Here is an 18,109-nt window from a genome sequence, read left to right on the forward strand (position 1 = left end):
TAATGAGTTTATCCGCCAGGCTGGTATATTTTTATAACCATGCCACAAGGCCAGCATAGAAGAGATAAGAAAAATAAAACAAGACCTATGAGCTGGCCTAGTTTTCTATAGAAAGGATGCCACAAATACCTTTCACGCCAAATACAGGGCATATATACCAAGTTCCCAGGAAAGCTGCAGTGAGCAGGGCTTATAAAGAGCAAGCATTTATGGACTGAATGTATCTTTTCTGTGTTTGCATGTTTCGAGGACACAATTTTAATAGATAATTGAAACTCTGAAATGACCTCTAGACTAGGCATGTGGGATGAACTTCCTTCCCTGACCCAGAGAGGCTCCACGCTTTGCTGCATGGTTAAACAGGTCCAGACTGTCTGTCAGCATCAGCGGTACTGAACAGCATAAATTTGCAATGAAAGTGAGGGGTTTGGCATTCAGTGTTCTCAGCCTCTCGGAAGACTCAATACATGCAAGTGACTCCTTTTATTAAAGCAGTGTTCTCCTACAATTAAACCCAAATGGCACAGCCAAGGTGTATTCAGAAATGCAAAGCAAGCCATAGCATGGTTGGAAGTCCACAAATGACAGCAGCGGGGCCACACGCTGATACCAGAAGGCTCATTCATACCTCCAGGCAACAGCTCTACCCTTCACACTAGAAGACCAGACCATGCTCCTTCACCCCCTTGGTGTCTGCTGGCATAAGAAAGGGGAGATGGCTTCTCAGCACAAGAACCACCATGTTTTTCTGAACCAGTGACCACTTTTCCCGTAGCTACTCTATGTAGTCTAAAGGGACAGTTATTGTAAAGAAAGTAGGCATGAATCTTTAAAATCATGGAGGTATAGAATCATAAAATAGTTTGGGTTGGAAGGACCTTAAAGATCATCCAGTTCCAACCCCCTTGCCATGGGCAGGGACACCTTCCACCAGACCAGCTTGCTCAAAGCCCCATCCAGCCTGGCCTTGAACACTACCAGGGAGCGGGCAGCCACAGCTTCTCTGGGCAACCTGTGCCAGTGTCTCACCACCCTCATGGTAAAGCACTTCTTCCTAAGATCTAATCTAAATGTTCCCTCTTTCAGTTTGAAACCATTACTCCTTGTCCTATCACTACCCTCCCTGATAGAGAGTCCATCCCCACCTTTCCTGTAGGCCCCCTTTAAGTACCACTACAAGGTCTCTCCCCAGAGCCTTTTCTTCTCCAGGCTGAACAACCCCAACTCTCTCAGCCTGTCCTCACAGGGGAGGTGCTCCAGCCCCCTGAGCATCTTTATGGCCTCCTCTGGACCCGCTCGAGCAGGTCCAGGTCTTTCTTACACTGGGGGCCGCAGAGCTGGACACAGTACTGCAGGTGGGGTCTCACCAAAGCAGAGGGGGAGCTTTGGTTCTGATGTCAAGTAACACAGATCTGGCCAAAGATTTATTCTGAATTTCATCAACACTTTAATCCCAGATCAACTGTCACCGCCACTGAAAAAAACATGCCCTGCCCTCCTCATGTTCCCAGCTGCATGTTCCCACCTCCACACCATGCTCTGCCTTATGCTAGCACAAGCTGTCCATTTTAATCCAGATCTGCTGCCCTGTAATGCACACATCCACCCAAACATTTGTGCCAGCCCGTGGGAGGGGGAAGGGGAAGGCCAGGACAAGATCTTTCAGGGTGCTACCACCTTATCTTGAACTAAGAGTTTCATCAAACTACTTATTCAGCAAAATGATAAAGGTGCACTTTTGTAGTGCCTTTAAAGAATGGTTAAAAACCTGTGGAGAAGTAACCACCTTCATGTCGGCCCAAAGTTGTATATGGGCAAATACTCTTTCACAGAGACATTACTGGAGGCAGGGAAGTATGGTGTGACAGTACCATACAGTGACACCACAGAATAATTCAGGAACTAGCAGGCTCAACCTAGGATGAAGGCCCAGGACCCCTGGCTCAAGTCACAATTTTCTCTTGCCTCACCATATCCTGAGCAGGACTCTTCTTCATATCATGCTTAAAAAGCCCCACCTCTTATGATGCCAAATCCCACCGTACTTCAAAAGAAAACAGGTTATAGCATAGCCTGACAATACAGTCCACAACCTCCTACACGTACTTTACAGCAACAAATAGGGCAGAGTTTAGGGAGAATACTCTTACCCTGTGAAAAGGGAAATGACAGAGCATACAAGTAAGAGGCAAAACGGGAGGAGGCTAGACACTAGTTAGCTACGGGAAAAACAAAAATCCCAGCACAAATGACTTGTGCCTGGAAAAATGCTTGGCGTTCGGGGCTTCCTAACAAGCCCACAGCCAGAATAATTAACAATGGACGGCAGCTAGACCTGAAATCAAGAAATGGAGGGAAGGAAGTTAACGACCTGGGCACGCGAGCAGCCTGCTACTTTTGCACGCTGGGATCTGTGCACTGCCTTTTCATTTTAGGCAGATGCTACGCAAGCCAGCAGCAATGGGAAATCAGACAGGCTAAGATTATCCTTTCATCTGACACACTGTTAAGAAATCAAAGGTAAAGTACTTTCCATTAATGGTCTAAAACACTCCAAGTTTACCACTGTACTGCCATATAGATAATCAAACCCTTGTCTTTTTTTCCACTGGAAGGACAAGATCAGATAGAATACTGCTACTTTCTAAAACCAGGAATATCATTTAGCTCCTATTTCAAGTGACTTGAAGAACAAACAGACTTTGCAATCTCCAAGGGCTCTGTTTTCCCCGTAGCCTTGTCACCGCCACTTTTAAGGACTGCGGCTTCAAACATGTGAAAGGCAAGGTAAAACGTGAGGTACAAACCTGAAGGAAAACACAGCATGGTGACTGTGCATTAATGAACAGGCTATCCATTCAGAAATGTGAGAAAGGGGTAGGCTGAGCACTGGAAGAGGCAGGCATGAGAAAATACAGCCCTGCTTCACCAGCCTAAAAAACGAGGACTGCATTCAAGAGTGCATTGTTAACTGTTCATTTGTCCGCAAATGGCATTCCAGCACCCACTCCTGCAGCACCATGAACCATACTGATACCCAAAGCCTGAGTGGGAAACTCAGGAGTTTAGTTGAGTGCAAACAGCTAGGATATCAGTGAGTAAGAAATTAAAGATGATCTACAAAACCTGGACAAATAATACAGTCCTTGGTCACAAGATCGTGTTACTGCTGTGCTTGCACACTGGGTTAGGAAAGTGCACGTCCAGACTCTGCATGCGGTATACAGACATACTTTAATTCACTTTCGTATAGAATGATAAAATTAACTTCCTTGTGTTTAACACTGAGAAAACAGAATTCCTTCAGCTATCAGCATCTTTTGGGAATATCAGCTTCTATTTTACTGTGTTGGTAGCAGGGGTAAGGTCTTCAGGCATTCAGGCTCTACAGCCAGCACTTGGGAACAGTGAAGGAAGAGCCTGTCACTAGAGGGACCGTTCAAGCTGGTACAGTGGGACAGGACCTCGGGAGACAATTAAAGGTGAGCAGGCTGTGCAGCACAGACATCACAACTAAGTTCGGCCTAGAGACAGGCAAGTATGTACCATGTGAGAGCAAGCTGCTATGTTATCCGCCTCCTGTAGGACACCATTCTAGATGTGGGGCTTGGTAAAGCACACACAAGCATTCACAGGTTGTTTTTTTTTTCTCATTTTAGCCAGGTCACCTTTCGAGTTCTAATTGCCCACTAACTGCATTAGCACAGGACATGCATGGTTTGAGAAACAACTCAACTTGCACCAAAGGAAAACATTTGGTGTACACTGGGTCCCACTAGAAGGTCCTGTCTGCCAGCTTACTCATTTCTTAATTGTTAGATGTAGAAAAATGAAGTCCAAGCACTCAGTAAACACCACTTCCTCCTCAATTTTCTCAGCTATTAGGAACTTGAAAAGAAGTCGGTGATTGAAAGGCAAAGAGATTGAACTGTCAAATCAAGATAGTCACTCCAAAGCAGGTTTCAGGCATGCTGATGGAATAAATTAATGGAAGCGCTGGAATTGTCCCTGTGTTGTATACCACCTGTTCATCAGCCACACAGTCAGGCAGTCACGCGTTTGTGCCACCTAAACAAACGCATCCTCATCTTGCAAGGAACTGTGTTCACTTGTCTCTTATCAGCCATCAGATGAGGTGTGGCCGACACAGCACGTAGCATTTGAATTATCTAAGAATCCAATTATTTTTTCCACCCTTTGTCAGCCAAATCTTGGGGAAAACCTAGAGACATTAAATAGGTCAGGGCACTGTATGCCAATAAATGGCGTCACAGCCCAAGAGGAGAGTCAAGGACAGGAAAATCCCCAAGAACTTTTCTGAACAAAATTCACTAAGAAGTCTTTCATAACCTGAAGAACATTCATGTCATAAATTTCAGATGGTCAGGTTACCTCTGCTGAGGAAACATCACAACAAGATCAAGAAACAAGAGCAGAAGGTCTGATTCACATGAAAGGTTTTCTCAACTGTTATTTTTCCACTTGTCAGAGGCTTCTGTAGGGAATCTAGCACTAAAGTATGAAAGCCCTAAATGAAAATCGAAAACCACAGTATTTCTGGTCAGCCCAAAGGTCTGTCTAAGCTAATACCTCATCTCCAGCAACACCCCGCAGGAAATGCTCAGGGTAAGAGCACAAGGAATAAATGCTCCCTTGCAGCTCCCCGAGCAACCCACAGGTTAGGGGCTTTCTGAGCGAAGGACTGCAGCTGTATCTTTGCAATTAGTGGTCCCAAACAGATCCATGAACTGTCTTTTGAAACAAATTGCCTGTTTGGCCCTACATTACAACTCCTAGCAGTAAGTTTGGTAACCTTACAGTACGTTGTGTGAAAATATACTTCCCCCTGTTTAAAACTGCCAGATGCTCCCATCTGATCCTCCCTATTCCCATACAATGAGAAATAACCCTTCCCAATTCAGCTTCTCCCTGCCCCTCATGACCTTCTAAAGCAAATTTTTATGATTTCCACAGGCATCTGCAACAGGCCCAGCTGTTTGCAGTTGCTGCCACAGCAAACTCCTCCTCCTCCTCACTTCCTTCACTCTCAATCCCACCCTATTTCCCTGGCTTCTGTTCTCCTTCCTCCACTAATCTCCCATTCCATAGCTTAGAGTAGGTGTGTAGAAATATAGATACCACATCTCTGTTTGGTTCAAACAGCTCCCTATCTACATAGGTGTGGAGAGCCACCCATGTCAAAGCTCGTATCTTGCAGCAGTGCCAAGTATCTTCAAATTTCTGTGTCTGGCTGTGAAGGTGAATGGGCCAAAAGCAGCACACTCTGGGAGCTCTGGTGGAAATCAAGACAGAAGCTCAAACCCTGAAATGCAGGACTGTTCACCTGGATTCTTATCACCACCAGCATGTGTCTAGAAAAACCTGCAGGTGACCAGTTTGTTGGATCTTTCAAGACTATGGTAAAACATTTTCTCAGAAAACTCACAGGGACAAATTCTGAAGAAAAAAGACTATTTTTCAAGTACATGTAATTATTTTATTTCCAGAAGCATAGATACCAACCAAGCCATTCATTTTCACAAGCACGTTAATTTGAACAGTGGGCAAGAAAAACTATGTTGACCAGTCAAAACTGTTCAGGCTGGCTCTGGTTTTCAGGTGTTAGATAGAAAGCAACCCTAAAACAGAACCTTGTCTAACCCCAAAAGTTATCATTCTAACCACCCCTACTAATGAATTCCCTTAATTCATTTTGGGATTTGTTCGGGTCTTTTTCTTTTTAGAAGATGAAAATCTAAATATGCATATGCTCACTATAATGCTTAAATGCGTTCTAAACCCAAGCCCTACTCCAGCTGCTCGGTGTCCTTTGTACACAAATCATCAAAGGAGCTATTTCAATGTCTTCGATCCACGGCTTTCACACTTTATTCGTGGCGGTGCCAACCACCTGCTGATAACTTGGATCTATCTATGTTTATTTTTTTAATTGAGGTTAAGAAAGTGACAGAACTTCAGTTGTTGTTTGGGTGAGGGTTTTTTCCTCTTTTTCAACAAAAAGGAGGTCAAGGTCCATATAGCTGAACAAGTATTTTGCATATGACAGAGTGATCTGTGGACCACTGATGGAAAACAGCGAACTAGGAAACTCCAGTCCAGGCCGAAGGAAACTAGCCCTCTCTTTCATCAGTATTTAAGTTCACCTTGTAACTGGACTAGCTGAAGTAATGGTGACATAACTTTTCACCTCCTAGGGACATTCAGTAGGACCTTGAGGTAGGACCCCAACAAGCAGGAAAGGCAAGCATGAGCGATGGGACAGGCCAGCCTAAGCACAGTATCATCTGCCAAGCAAACAGTGAGGGGGAGTCCCAGATAGGCAGCAGGCAAAGGGCCCAAAGAGACCGCACTGGGAGAGCACAGCATTATTTTGCTGCAGCTATAGTCAAGAGACTACATGAAGCCAGTCCACCCCCCACCTGTGAAGCAGGGCAATCCTAGTTCCCTACCTCACAGGGAACTGTCTGAGACAACAAACATATCAAAGCACTGATTTAATGGAGAATTTTGAGTATGTTAGAAAGCACACAGACACCTCCATTACAGGATGAGAGTTAAAGCCTGATTTTTTAGACTTTTCTTTCCAGCAGCACTAGTACTATAAGGGTTTTGGTTTCATTTGGAACCAGGAGGTTTGTTCCGCATCTACAATGGCTTCCCCTCTTGTTTGCAAAGCCAAATCTTCACCTACAGAACTTTGTCCCAAAGCATAAAAGAAAGTCCTACCATTCGAACAAGCGGGACCCACTATCATACACCTAGAGCCGAGCCTGCTGAAGAGCCAAGCCAGCTTTTGGCAACAGATACAGAGAGACTATTTTCTTCTTTCAGTTTAGTCAACTAGCTCATTACAATGACTAGTTTACCCAAAGTTGGAAAATGCTTTGGAGCTGCAGAAACAGGAAGCTTTTCTTCTTCCAGTCAACAAATAAAAATAAGGGGTGAAGGAGGAAAATGTACTAATACTAGATCAGAATGACAAGAAACAATCAGTGCAATTAAAAATAAAAAGTAACATTTTGTTTGGTTACTAAAAAAGCTTGCTATTTATCAAGTAATATTACCTCAAAATGTACCAGATACTTCCTCTTCGTGTACAATTATCAAAACTTTTTTAAGAACTACTTTTAATGCTCAGGGTTTTGATGGGAGAGTCTGCACTTGTAATTACATTTCACTGCCAAGCCAACTGCAGTCTATCATAAACAGCATGTAAAATTGGAAAAAAAAAAAATCAATCATCCAGCAAATAAAGTAATCTGTTATTTTCCAAAATAAAAACCTAACGAAATCTGTTTGAGCTATCCAATTACTTAAATTGATACTTGTGGACATTGTATAGATTAGCAAAAAGGAGAACTAAATTTAGGTTAAACGCCATATTTAGCTACACATCAATATGTTTTAATGCCTATCCAACACTGTGAATCACTCTTTAGGAAAAACAACTAAAAAGTACACACACAAAACAATATTGGAATTGATTTTGCATATCCATTCCTCTGTTTGCCATTTAAAAAAAAAAAAAAAAAAAACAAAAAAAGGAAGTCACAATCAAAGCGTGGTGCAAGGCCTGTACAAACGACAGCATTTCTTCGCGAGTGAGAAAGTTCAGCGACTGCTGCAACATTTGGCCAGGCAGCACAAGCATCAACTCTTATGCCCACGGCTGCAAGCTCCAGTTGGGACACCATTTGTTGCATATGTGAAAAAGAGTTAATGCTTCAGGAACACATTTCACATGGGTGATAATGGGAACTGGGAGACCTTTGGAAAAGCATAGGTCAACCCACATTTGGCTCCTAGAAGCAAACAATGTCTTCCCCATAACCCGAAAACTTCGCTTTTTCAAATGCTGATCTCTAATTCCTCTTCCATGTATTCCCTGAAGGTTTTCCCCTCTTTCATCTGAATCCGGGTAATTAAAGCAACAAAGCCAATCTCTTGCTAGTTCTGGCAATCCAGACTTCACAAATCTCTCCAAGTCACAGACACAAATCCTTCCTTAGCTCTCTTCCCACTTACAATTAAATAACGTTCTTGAAATCAAGACTGCTGGGGCCAAGACTTAGGAAACAATCTGGAAGAGACTAACAAGCACTTGAGACCAGCCTTCCAGGGTGCAAAATTTTACATTGAAGCATGTAAATGCCCATACATTATCAGACCAGGTCTATCTTGCCTGGGAGCTTATCCCCAAAAGACAAGAAGTCTCTGTTTCAGGAAAGGCTTAACAGATAAAAAAAGTAATCTTTCTCCTGTGTAATTATAGGGAGTTTCTCACCCCCACACAGCCTGTTAGCCTTAATATCTTCCCCATATTCCTCTACTCGCTTTTTAAAATCCATTTGTACTTTACCTTCCACAGCATCCTGCAGCGATGAGTTCCATAATTTAACACAGATGGAAGAAGTACTTGTTTTAATCTTGCTGGCTGGTAATTTCATTGCCTGCTCTGGTTTTGTACTATCAGAAATAATCACTCCACATCCCACACTACTGTGGGATTTTATATATCTCTATTATACCTCCCTCAGCAGTCTCTTTTACAAGCCAAAGAGTCCTAGGCAATGTAGCTTCTCTTCCTATGAATGTTTCCCCAAGCAACTTCACTGATCATTTCTGTACCTTTTTGGTGCCACTACAAGCCACCCTAGTAGTCAGGAAAACATGCTGTAATCAGAATCGATACACAGCATGGATTCAAAATGCAATATACCGATAATTTCTATTTTACTCCCTGCTCCTTTCCTGCTACCGTTTTATTTGCCTATTTGACCCCAAATTGAAAATTAAGCTCAGTTTTCTCTTTTATTCACCAACCAAAACATTTCTTAAAACACAATTCCAGCTGCCAGATCAGTTCTGGAAGGTCTATCAGCAAACAAAACTGAACAGCTCAAGGAGACTTCACTGTTTCTGTTAAGCAGAAGAGCCACAAGAGTGCCTCACTCAAAACTACCAAGAGGAAAAAAGGAAATATACTGTACTTTCTGCCCACTTCTCCAAGTCTGCAAAACTCAGCCACTGCCCGTCAAAATGGTTCAGCTGGCTGTGCTAATTGGCTGTGCATATGCTATTAATTCACTCTCTTCTTACTCTGAGGTTTAAAAGAAGTTGTAATTTGTCCCAGTTGGAAGGTAATAAAAGCCAGCACACGGTCAGTCATGGATGGCTCTGATGACTCAGCTGGTGTGAGGTAGCTTGCTAAGACACTATCTCCACTGTGTTTGAGCCCAGTCTTCACTGTGCAACATGCGATACACATCTCAGGCTACATGCCACGAAATATTTTACAGTCCCTAACTTTCTTCCCCTGGAAGCCACTCCCACAGTCTTCCCCGAGTCCTCTTCCAGAGAACCCATTTGCTCAAGCCATTTGACGGTGACACAATCACTAAGACTACCAACTAAGAGCTATCTTTTACACCCATCAGCACTCCTGTTGTCCTTCCTGGCACCCTGGGACTTAGCAGGAACGAGTGCCACTTCATCCCTCTGTGAAAACAGTTCAGCCCTTCATTTACTTTCCTCCAGGGAGATGGCGGGTCCGTCACTCCACAGTCACAGCACAGCTGCAATCAAGCATCTGGCATCTACATGTGCCTACAACAGGCTGCCCAACCTAGCACAGTGGTGCTCTAAACTAGAAGGAGCTGGTCCTCTGGAGCTGGAGTGAGGCTGCTGGGACCAGAGCCACCACGGTAGAAAGGCAGTGGCACAGCTGACAATGGCCCATCAGCACTACCCCCATCACTCTGCAGGCTTCAAGTTGCAGCCAGTCTCACGCAGTGGTGCCCACGGGAAATACCCAAGCAGCTGCTCGCAGATGTGGCATGGAGGACCCATCTGCCAGGGAATGTTTTTTCCAGTAGCCTCCAGTGATGACTGGGATGAACACCCTTACCCCAGAGCCTCCAGTTCCTCGCACCCTACCACCTCCAACCTCAACTCCTGAACGGGTCTGAGAAGGTTTGGCTTTGCCCATGTTTTAAGCACAGGGCAGGCAGGAAGATGACAACTCGCAGTTCAAGAGTGAACACGGTAAAACAACAATCTCCAGTCCTAATCCACCAGAACAAAAAAGGATTACTTCTGTCATGGGGGGAAACTCCAACATAGACCTCGGATGAGTTCCTAGAAAGTAGGAAGGAGCTCCCCAATATTACTGTAATGCTGGGTTTGCTCCATTGGACCTCCAAGCACATCAGTAGAGCTTCACAGTGCTCCATCAATGAGAGAAACCACTTTTATGTGAAGACCTTTTTAGGAAAAAAAGGAGAAAGAGAAAAGGAAAAAGTGGTTTGCAGATATTTAATGCCTTGCTGTGGCCCTACTAACTGGATAAATCTGTCTCTGAATTTTAGTACTACTATCTCTGGCACCTTTATTAAACATTTCATTTATCTGGTAGAACTCCAAGCTCCTGGGTTTCCACAGAATCCCATACCATTTAGAAAACATTCCTAGTTTCTGTTAATAGATGTTCTAGAGGATCCCACTGAAGACATAATGGAAAAATCACTTCAGCCATACTCTGTTGAAACTCAAACTATAGAACGAATGTCACTCTCCGCTGCATTCCATCACTTTTAAGGATACTCCTTACTGGATGCCAGTTCGTTTCCTCCAGACCAATTCAAGACTTTTGGAAACAAATAACTTCCAAGCTTGATCAGCCCCTACCTGAGCTAGCTAGAAAATAAAAACACCTACAACAAAAGCAGACCGAAAAAAAAAAAAAACAACCACCAAACAACAAACAAAGCAAAAAAACCCCAAAAACCCCACAAACCAAAAACCCAGCAAGAAATCACTCATTGTTCCTATTTATAACTACATTTGATTTTATTTTAAAATTAAACATTCAAACTCTGGATTTAATATTAGCCAGCTGTTAGCAGTTTAACATGTAAAGCCCGGTTGTCACACACAAAGTATTTTTGTGGAGTTGTACTAACACTTAACTGTTGCAACCACACCCGATGCTACTCTTGGCATTATACACATCTTTAACATGATTTACAATGCTATTTATTTCCACATGCCAACATTCCACAGAACACCAACATAAATACCACAGTGAGAATCTCTCTCTCTTTCATACCCATTTTGTCTCCAGACTGTCTTAACCAGGACAGTATTTGCAAACTGTAGAACAACACTGAACCAAAGAAACTGCAGGTGGCTTAACAAGGAATAACCTTTGGAAAATCATTTAGATGAAGAATCCTTTATAGCTTTCCTTAATTGCTATACCCAGTTTGCTTTGGAGCTCAGTAGCATTACAGAAGAGAAGCAATACCATCTATTAGTGAAAAGCTTAACTCCTTTCAAAATCCCTTTATTCACTGCTGCTTCAGACATTCCATAAACAAGGTCAACTTTAGCTGCAGTCTTCTGCATTTATTTTCCTGCCAGCAGTGGCATCTTTTTTTTGGGGGGGGGGAAATTGGTATAATCTAGCTTTGAGTTCCATATGTTACTAAAGAAGTAGATAAAGAGAGTAGCTGTCCTCTGTGCTTCAACAAAACACTGCCTGAAGACAACTCAGCAACACCAGAACCAATATGGTCTAAATTTGGCTTGTGTTGTAGACCTAAAAAAATAACCATGATAGCAGGAATCACTTGCCACAACTCTGCTGTTAAAGTCACAGGAGTTTTGGTGGCCTGTCTGGTCTCTTTCGTCAGGCTGAACCCAAGCATGTGCCTGGGCTCGGGTTTGGCTTCTTCACAATTGCCTAGACGAACATCCCCCCATGGGCTATCCTGGGTGGCCTCCTTCCCTCAGGAGGCACAGGGACACATTGCGATCTAAAAATTAATTGTTGTGACAATGCTAGCAGCTGACCACCAGTCACTGCCCTTGCCAGCAGGCCCTCCCTCGTCAGATGACGAAGATCTATCTGACCTAACAGAGAGAGATGCCCTCCTACCCGCAGGAAAAAATAACACGGAATGCAGCCTGCTCTGCCGTCGGCTTGCGGGAGCCTTGGGAAGGGTGGTGGTCAGGCAATGGCGGTGGGGATTGCTCTGGCAGCCACATCTGGCTGCCGTCCCTTCCAGGTGTTCCTGCCTGGGCCGGGAGCAGGATTGTGGCGGAACAGCTAGCTACGCCTGCACCACGCACCCAGCTCACCCAAAGCCAAGTTCAGTGGGGGCTGTGGGCACAGAAACACCAGCCTGCCCACGTGTGGCTGATCCAGCCATTGGGACACAGTGAAGCCGTCATATCTTGCGCTGACTGCTCAGCAGCGGTAGGTAACCCCTACCGAAAGAGTCAACAGCTAAACAACAACCACCCCCCCACCCCCAAACACTATGTGAACTAAAAAGCCAGGAACAAATCAGATCACCCTGTCACTGATTTCTGTAATAAACACAATTTGTTTCCAAGCTGCATTGCAAATACTATGCCTCCCTACTGCCCTGCAGAGATAAGTTCATTATTATTTTATGCCTGTTTCACAGATAGGGAAAGCAAAGGCCAAATAGAACATTTTCAGAAACACTGGCTTTTGAATTGCTGTCTCTCTGGAGATGCCCATCTGAAGGCACTGAACCACAAATACTCCAAAACAAATGCATGCAAAAAAAAAATGACCACAAATTAGACAATTTTTTGATTTTAGGTCAGAACCACACTACTGGCCAAAAACACAGGTTGCCTTAGCTCTCCTTTCTCACAGCAAGCAGGTTATTAGGGAAGCTTTTGTCATAAGACTTCAGAAGACAAGCATGCAAGGACCCCAATAACTTTTCTAAAAGGCAGAAACCTCACTTCTGTGTAACTGTGTAAGACTTCATCTCCTGCTTATCATCATTTCACAGAATCACAGAACAGTAGGAGTTGGAAAGGACCTCTGGAGATCATCTAGTCCAACTCCCCCGCCAAAGCAGGTTAGCCTAGAGCAGGTCTCTATCAGCAGAGCACTGCTTAGCCACCTCCCTCCAAAAGGCACTTTGAGATGCAAGGTGCAATATGCATGTAAATTATCATTAAAGTATCCTCTGTTTAATTGGGGCATTTCAGATTGGGGCTGCTGTTTTAATGGGTTGCCTCCCAGGAAACTGACTTAACTTGTAATGACACAGTGAATAGTAATGACCAGTGTTTAATTGGGGCAGTGTTAGTAAAATTTTGCTTCAGAGGGATTAAATTTACCTGCTGCCAAGGAGTTAAGTGATTAATCAGGTGTTAAATAGTATGTACTTATAAACACTGGTCTTCTCCCATTCAATCCTACACCCACTGAACCTAATGAGAGTTTTGTCATTGACACTAACAGAAGAAGGATCCTCCTAGTACACAAGTTCGCTAATAAACATTAAGGAACATACTCTGCTCTAACAGATACTCAGCCTTGGTGAAGGGTAACAGGATTCTGGCTGGGTGGTGCTGAACATTCCTTCAGCATGGGAAGCCTTCGGTGGGAGAGAGCTCTTTCCAAAAACAGCATCAATGAAGTATTAGGAGACATAAAGCACTACTTGAAAATTAAGTAAATCTGAGGAAGCCAGTTAAGATTGAAAGCTCAAACACTATGCTGATTCTTTGCCCTTCGGCTTACACCATCAGTCTTTTTTCTCTTCCTTTTTAAAATGATTACAAAGTACATCCTCAAATCCAAAATGAGCACCAGTGAGACGAGTCCTCAAGCTACAGGGTTCTGTGCCGACTCCTGCGGTGTGCCCATGCAATCACAAGGGCCACCACTTACAGTTCACTGCAAGAGAAAGCGCTCACATCCACCAGCATACAGCCGCATAAAACCTCCACTGGAGCCAACTGTGAAACCTGACTCACAGGAAGGCTCCACGCACGCCTTCAGCGCTGCCCTCAGAAAGCACAGCAGGCTCAAGCATCAGCCAGGTGCACACAAGGAAGCTTGGGCTTGGGGAAGCCCGGGCTTGGGGAAGCCCTGGTCTGGGAGATCTGAAGCAGCTGATTCCCTCCCCGCCCGTATTCCAAGTTTTAGTTCCCCTGAAACTCCATGCTTGTGCCAATACAATTGTTTGTATGGTTGCGTGGTAAATCAGACTAAGCAACTGAAAGTGACAGATTTATAAAAAAAAAAAAAACACAACACAAAAACAAAAACAAAAAAAACCCTAACCAAATTAAACTGCACTCTTTGGGACTCTTCTATTTTCCTGCTGAATTTTGAGCCTCCATATGACACCACAGTGATATTCTCAGGGTATTATCATTTCAGGGAAAAAAAAAAAAAGGGAGATTCTCAGAATCAGAAAGGTGAGGTTTTAAACAGAACACATCACCGTAGGAACCTTAATGAATCACAAAAACCATCACCTGTGTCCATACTTCTAGTTCTGTCTCCCTTTGTGCATTTGCTCTCGCGTAAGCCTTTGCCAAGATGTTTACACTCTCCCTGTGCCTCAGTTTTCCCACCTGGGGGAGGAGAGGTGAGGCTGTAACGATCACTTGCCAATACTGTAAGGAGGGCGTGCCAACGTCGTGGCATGATTTATGATAACATACCAGCTAACTACTATGGCTCAGGATCAGAAGAACAGGTTTACTACCAATGTAGACATCCCAACAGCTGGGATGAAAAAAAGCATCCAAATAAGAAAACCACACCAGATGTCCCTTCCCAACGCACCTCAAAGTCAAAGCCCTCAGGCCGTCTTGGGCTACTGTGCCACAAGCTTGAAGCCTATCAGTTCCTGCAGAGTATGCTGATGCCCTAAGTTGTAGTGAACACTGAGGGTCCAAACTTCATGCTTGTATCTGACCCTCAAGATCTTATTTTCTGAACCCCAGCAATGACTTCTCCCTGCAGCTTTTCTCTCTCTGCTTACACTTATCTTCCTTGCCACAACGGGTCTGCTTGCCATCAGCCAGGCAAGCACACACCCAAGCGTTGGCAAGAGCAGGACATCAGGCACTACACTTCTCCTTTCTCGGAGAAAGAGTTAATGTAAGTAAGCACACATTCTTGCCGCAAAGCAAACACATATCAATACACCATCACACATACATACTGATAAGTACTTGACACAAACCGAGATATTACTGCAAGTTTATATTGATTACCAGAGGTTAAATATATACCAAAACTTCATCTTCTCAAAGTTTTCCTAAACCTTATTAGAGCACTTCTCTAATAAGGTGAGATAGTGAGACCGTGTGCGGAGCAGCTTGGGCATAAACAAAGCACTAGTCTCCACTCCCTCCGCTGAAGCTTTCCATGGTTCATCACCCCAGCTGCTGTGGCATTTACTGCATGCACCCTTGCCCCGTGCTGGAGGAGGAAGGGAAAAAAAATAAATGAATACAAAATACATCCACCAGCACCACCGCTTCCAGTCCACAGGCTCCTATTGAAACTCTGCAACACCCTCACAGCACAACACTTGGCTGCTTTACAGAACAACACAGCAGCTTCACAGCGAACTTGGGAGTATAGCGCGGAGCTTGCTCCTCTGCCTCGACCTCACGCTCTGTGCTGTGAGACGGACTGCCACGCTGAAGAAATAATCAATCGTACTTGTATAATCACACCACCATTTAAACAGCTCCTCTTAAATCCAGCTGCTGATCACGATCACCTTTAACTCTGCCGGGTTGAAACAAGCATCCAAAAAAACAACAGTAGTAAGAAAAATGGAAGAGAAAGTTACCCAGAACTGTTTGACTGGTGAAGAAATGCTATCATTTGAAATTCACTTTTATGTCTGAAAATACGTACTTTCTATTTAAAACTATTAAAATAATCACCAACAGAGAAGCCAGTAACAGTAGTTTCTGTCCTCTGACAAAGATAACTGCAAGAGTCAGCATGTAAACAAACTACATATTAAAAAATAAAAATAAATTCAGACCATGATTAGAATTACTCACTTAAAAAAAATAAATCAGTTTCCCAGTATCTGTCTAAACATAAGGATAATTTGGTATTTAATCATTTCAAGACTCAAAATAGAAGTTGCTTGTCTCTCCCCTGCTATGTCACTGATCCCTTACAGTATGATTCTATAACGTACCTTAGCGAGGTTAGGGAAGGACCAGTTATACTGTTCCCGAAACCAACAGTAGTGTTGTTGCCAACTTCAGTAAGAGCAGAAGTAAGCCTCCTATTTTTAAAATCACACACGTCAAAATCAAGGAAACACAACTCATATGACACTACCTTTTCATGACACTCGTGTTCTTCTGTCGAGAGAATACATCCTACCTTTCCACAGGGTTTACTGGAAAAAACAGTAGTTATATTTCATTTTATATATACAGGGATCTGCTTAGTTAATTGCACACATTTTGCCTGCATTAGCATTTTGCCATAGTGTAGTGCGCATACAATACCCCATTATCCAATCTGTCCATCTGTGTTATGAAAAGTCAAACTAGACTCTCTAAGCCACGAGACTCCACGGGACACAGGCCTGAACACATTTAACTCAGCAAGAGAAAATACAGCCAGAAGTTTTCAAATTGTGGTCACACCATAGAGAACGCAAGACACCCACTACAGTTGTACACACACACACACGGGACAAGCAAGCAAGAAAGTGTCATGCTTTTAATCTGAATAAGTGTTTATTCCACACTCTTCCCCTTAGAGAGAGTCTGGAAGTCACCTTCTCCTTCCAGGCAGGGAGAGACACCGCTAAAGCTCTCTTACTCGGACAGAGTTAGTTGCGAGCAGAAGGGAGATTCCTGGCTGGCAACAAGGCAAAACAACTCCCGAAGAAAACGCATGACTGAATCCAAGGGGTGAGGGAAGGAGAGAGGAAAGCACTATTTCTAGCGGGCTGCAAGATAGGAAGGGTCTGGACAAAAAAGGAAACTCAATTTTGTTTCCATTGTCTCAGCTTCATACCGCCTCCACTTAAAACGAGAAACTTCACGGGGCAACCCCTTCTTCAGCAGGCCAAGCCACGGAGAAACACATCCCCCGGGCCCTGGCAGAGTGGGGCCGGGCTGCGCAGCCCTGGCTCCCCTACTTGCCGACGGGCATGCGGTGCCATAAACGCAGCGACTGAAAATAAATAATAATAATATGGATATTAAAAAAAAAAAAAAAAAGGAAAAATAAAACTAAAGCTCCACAACCCACTGCTGGTGGAAGCAGCAGCGGCTGCGGCTCCCCGGCGGCAGGAAACTTTCCACGAAGTTGCTGGCGGGGGACGCGGGGCAGCCACCCCGCGGGAGGCCGGGCCGGGCCGGGCCGGGCCGGGCTCCGCGGCTCCGTTCAAAGCGCCCGACGCGCCGCCGGCTCCCGCCGCGTAGAGCCACGCCGCCAAATCCCGGCCGCGGCGGCGGCTTTGCTGCGCGTGTCCCCCCGGGGCAGGCGCACGGCGCTGACAACCCACGGGAGCCGCGTCCCCGTGTCCGCCTCCCGCGCCCGTCCCCCCCCCACGCCGCCCGCGGCCGGCTCCGCGCTCCCGACTGCCACGGCGGGGGGCTACGAGCCCCGCAAACGCGGGGGGGGGGGGGGGGACAGGGACCCCCACCCATCCGCAACCACCCTTCACGGGGGGAAAGAACGAAGAAACAGTTATTTTCACCCAAATAACCCTGGGCAAAACACAGCGCCCACCCGCCCCGAAGCGGCGGCGGGCGCGTCCCGCGCTGACAGCGGCCGGACAGAGGGACGGGGCTTTACCTTGATGCAACACTGAGCAGGAGCCTCAGACATCTCTCAGGAGGGAAACGGCGAAGCCCGGCGGGGCGGCCGCGGGCGGACGGGAAGTTCTCGGGCTTTCCTCACTTTCCGCTCCTCTCCCGGCCCGGCGGCGCAACGCGGCGCGGCCCGACCCGGCCCGTCCCCTCAAGGGGAAGTTACTGCCGCCACCATCGCCCGGCGGCGGGCGCGGCGCGGCCCGCGGAGCTGCCCGGGGGAGGCGCCCCGCCGCCGGAGTCCCCTCTTCAGCGCCGCCGGCCGCCGCTTCTCCGAGGGCGCGCGACCGCTCCCGCCCCCCCACCCCCCACGCGCGCGCCTGTGGCTCTTGTGCGTGTGTGTGACTGCGCGCTGGCTGCCCCTGCGAGCCCCTCTGTGAGACGGTGCGCGCGCGCGCGGAGCGGGGGGCCGCGGGGGGGGGGGGGGGGGGCGCGCGCA

General features: G+C 45.6%; 1 protein-coding gene across 1 annotated transcript in view; it reads right to left on the minus strand.

The window, feature by feature from the left end:
• ETV6 (ETS variant transcription factor 6) overlaps nt 1-17,761 on the minus strand; it is a 144,708-nt gene extending 126,947 nt beyond the window's left edge. The window contains exon 1 of the mRNA XM_086466029.1: nt 17,657-17,761. Coding sequence (XP_086322155.1) covers nt 17,657-17,689 — 33 coding nt within the window. The 5' untranslated portion in view covers nt 17,690-17,761. The remainder of the gene's footprint in view (nt 1-17,656) is intronic.
• Nucleotides 17,762-18,109: the final 348 nt, after the last annotated feature.

This window comes from Leptosomus discolor, chromosome 1 (genome assembly GCF_034619465.1).
Source record: "Leptosomus discolor isolate bLepDis1 chromosome 1, bLepDis1.hap2, whole genome shotgun sequence".
NCBI lineage: Eukaryota > Metazoa > Chordata > Aves > Leptosomiformes > Leptosomidae > Leptosomus > Leptosomus discolor.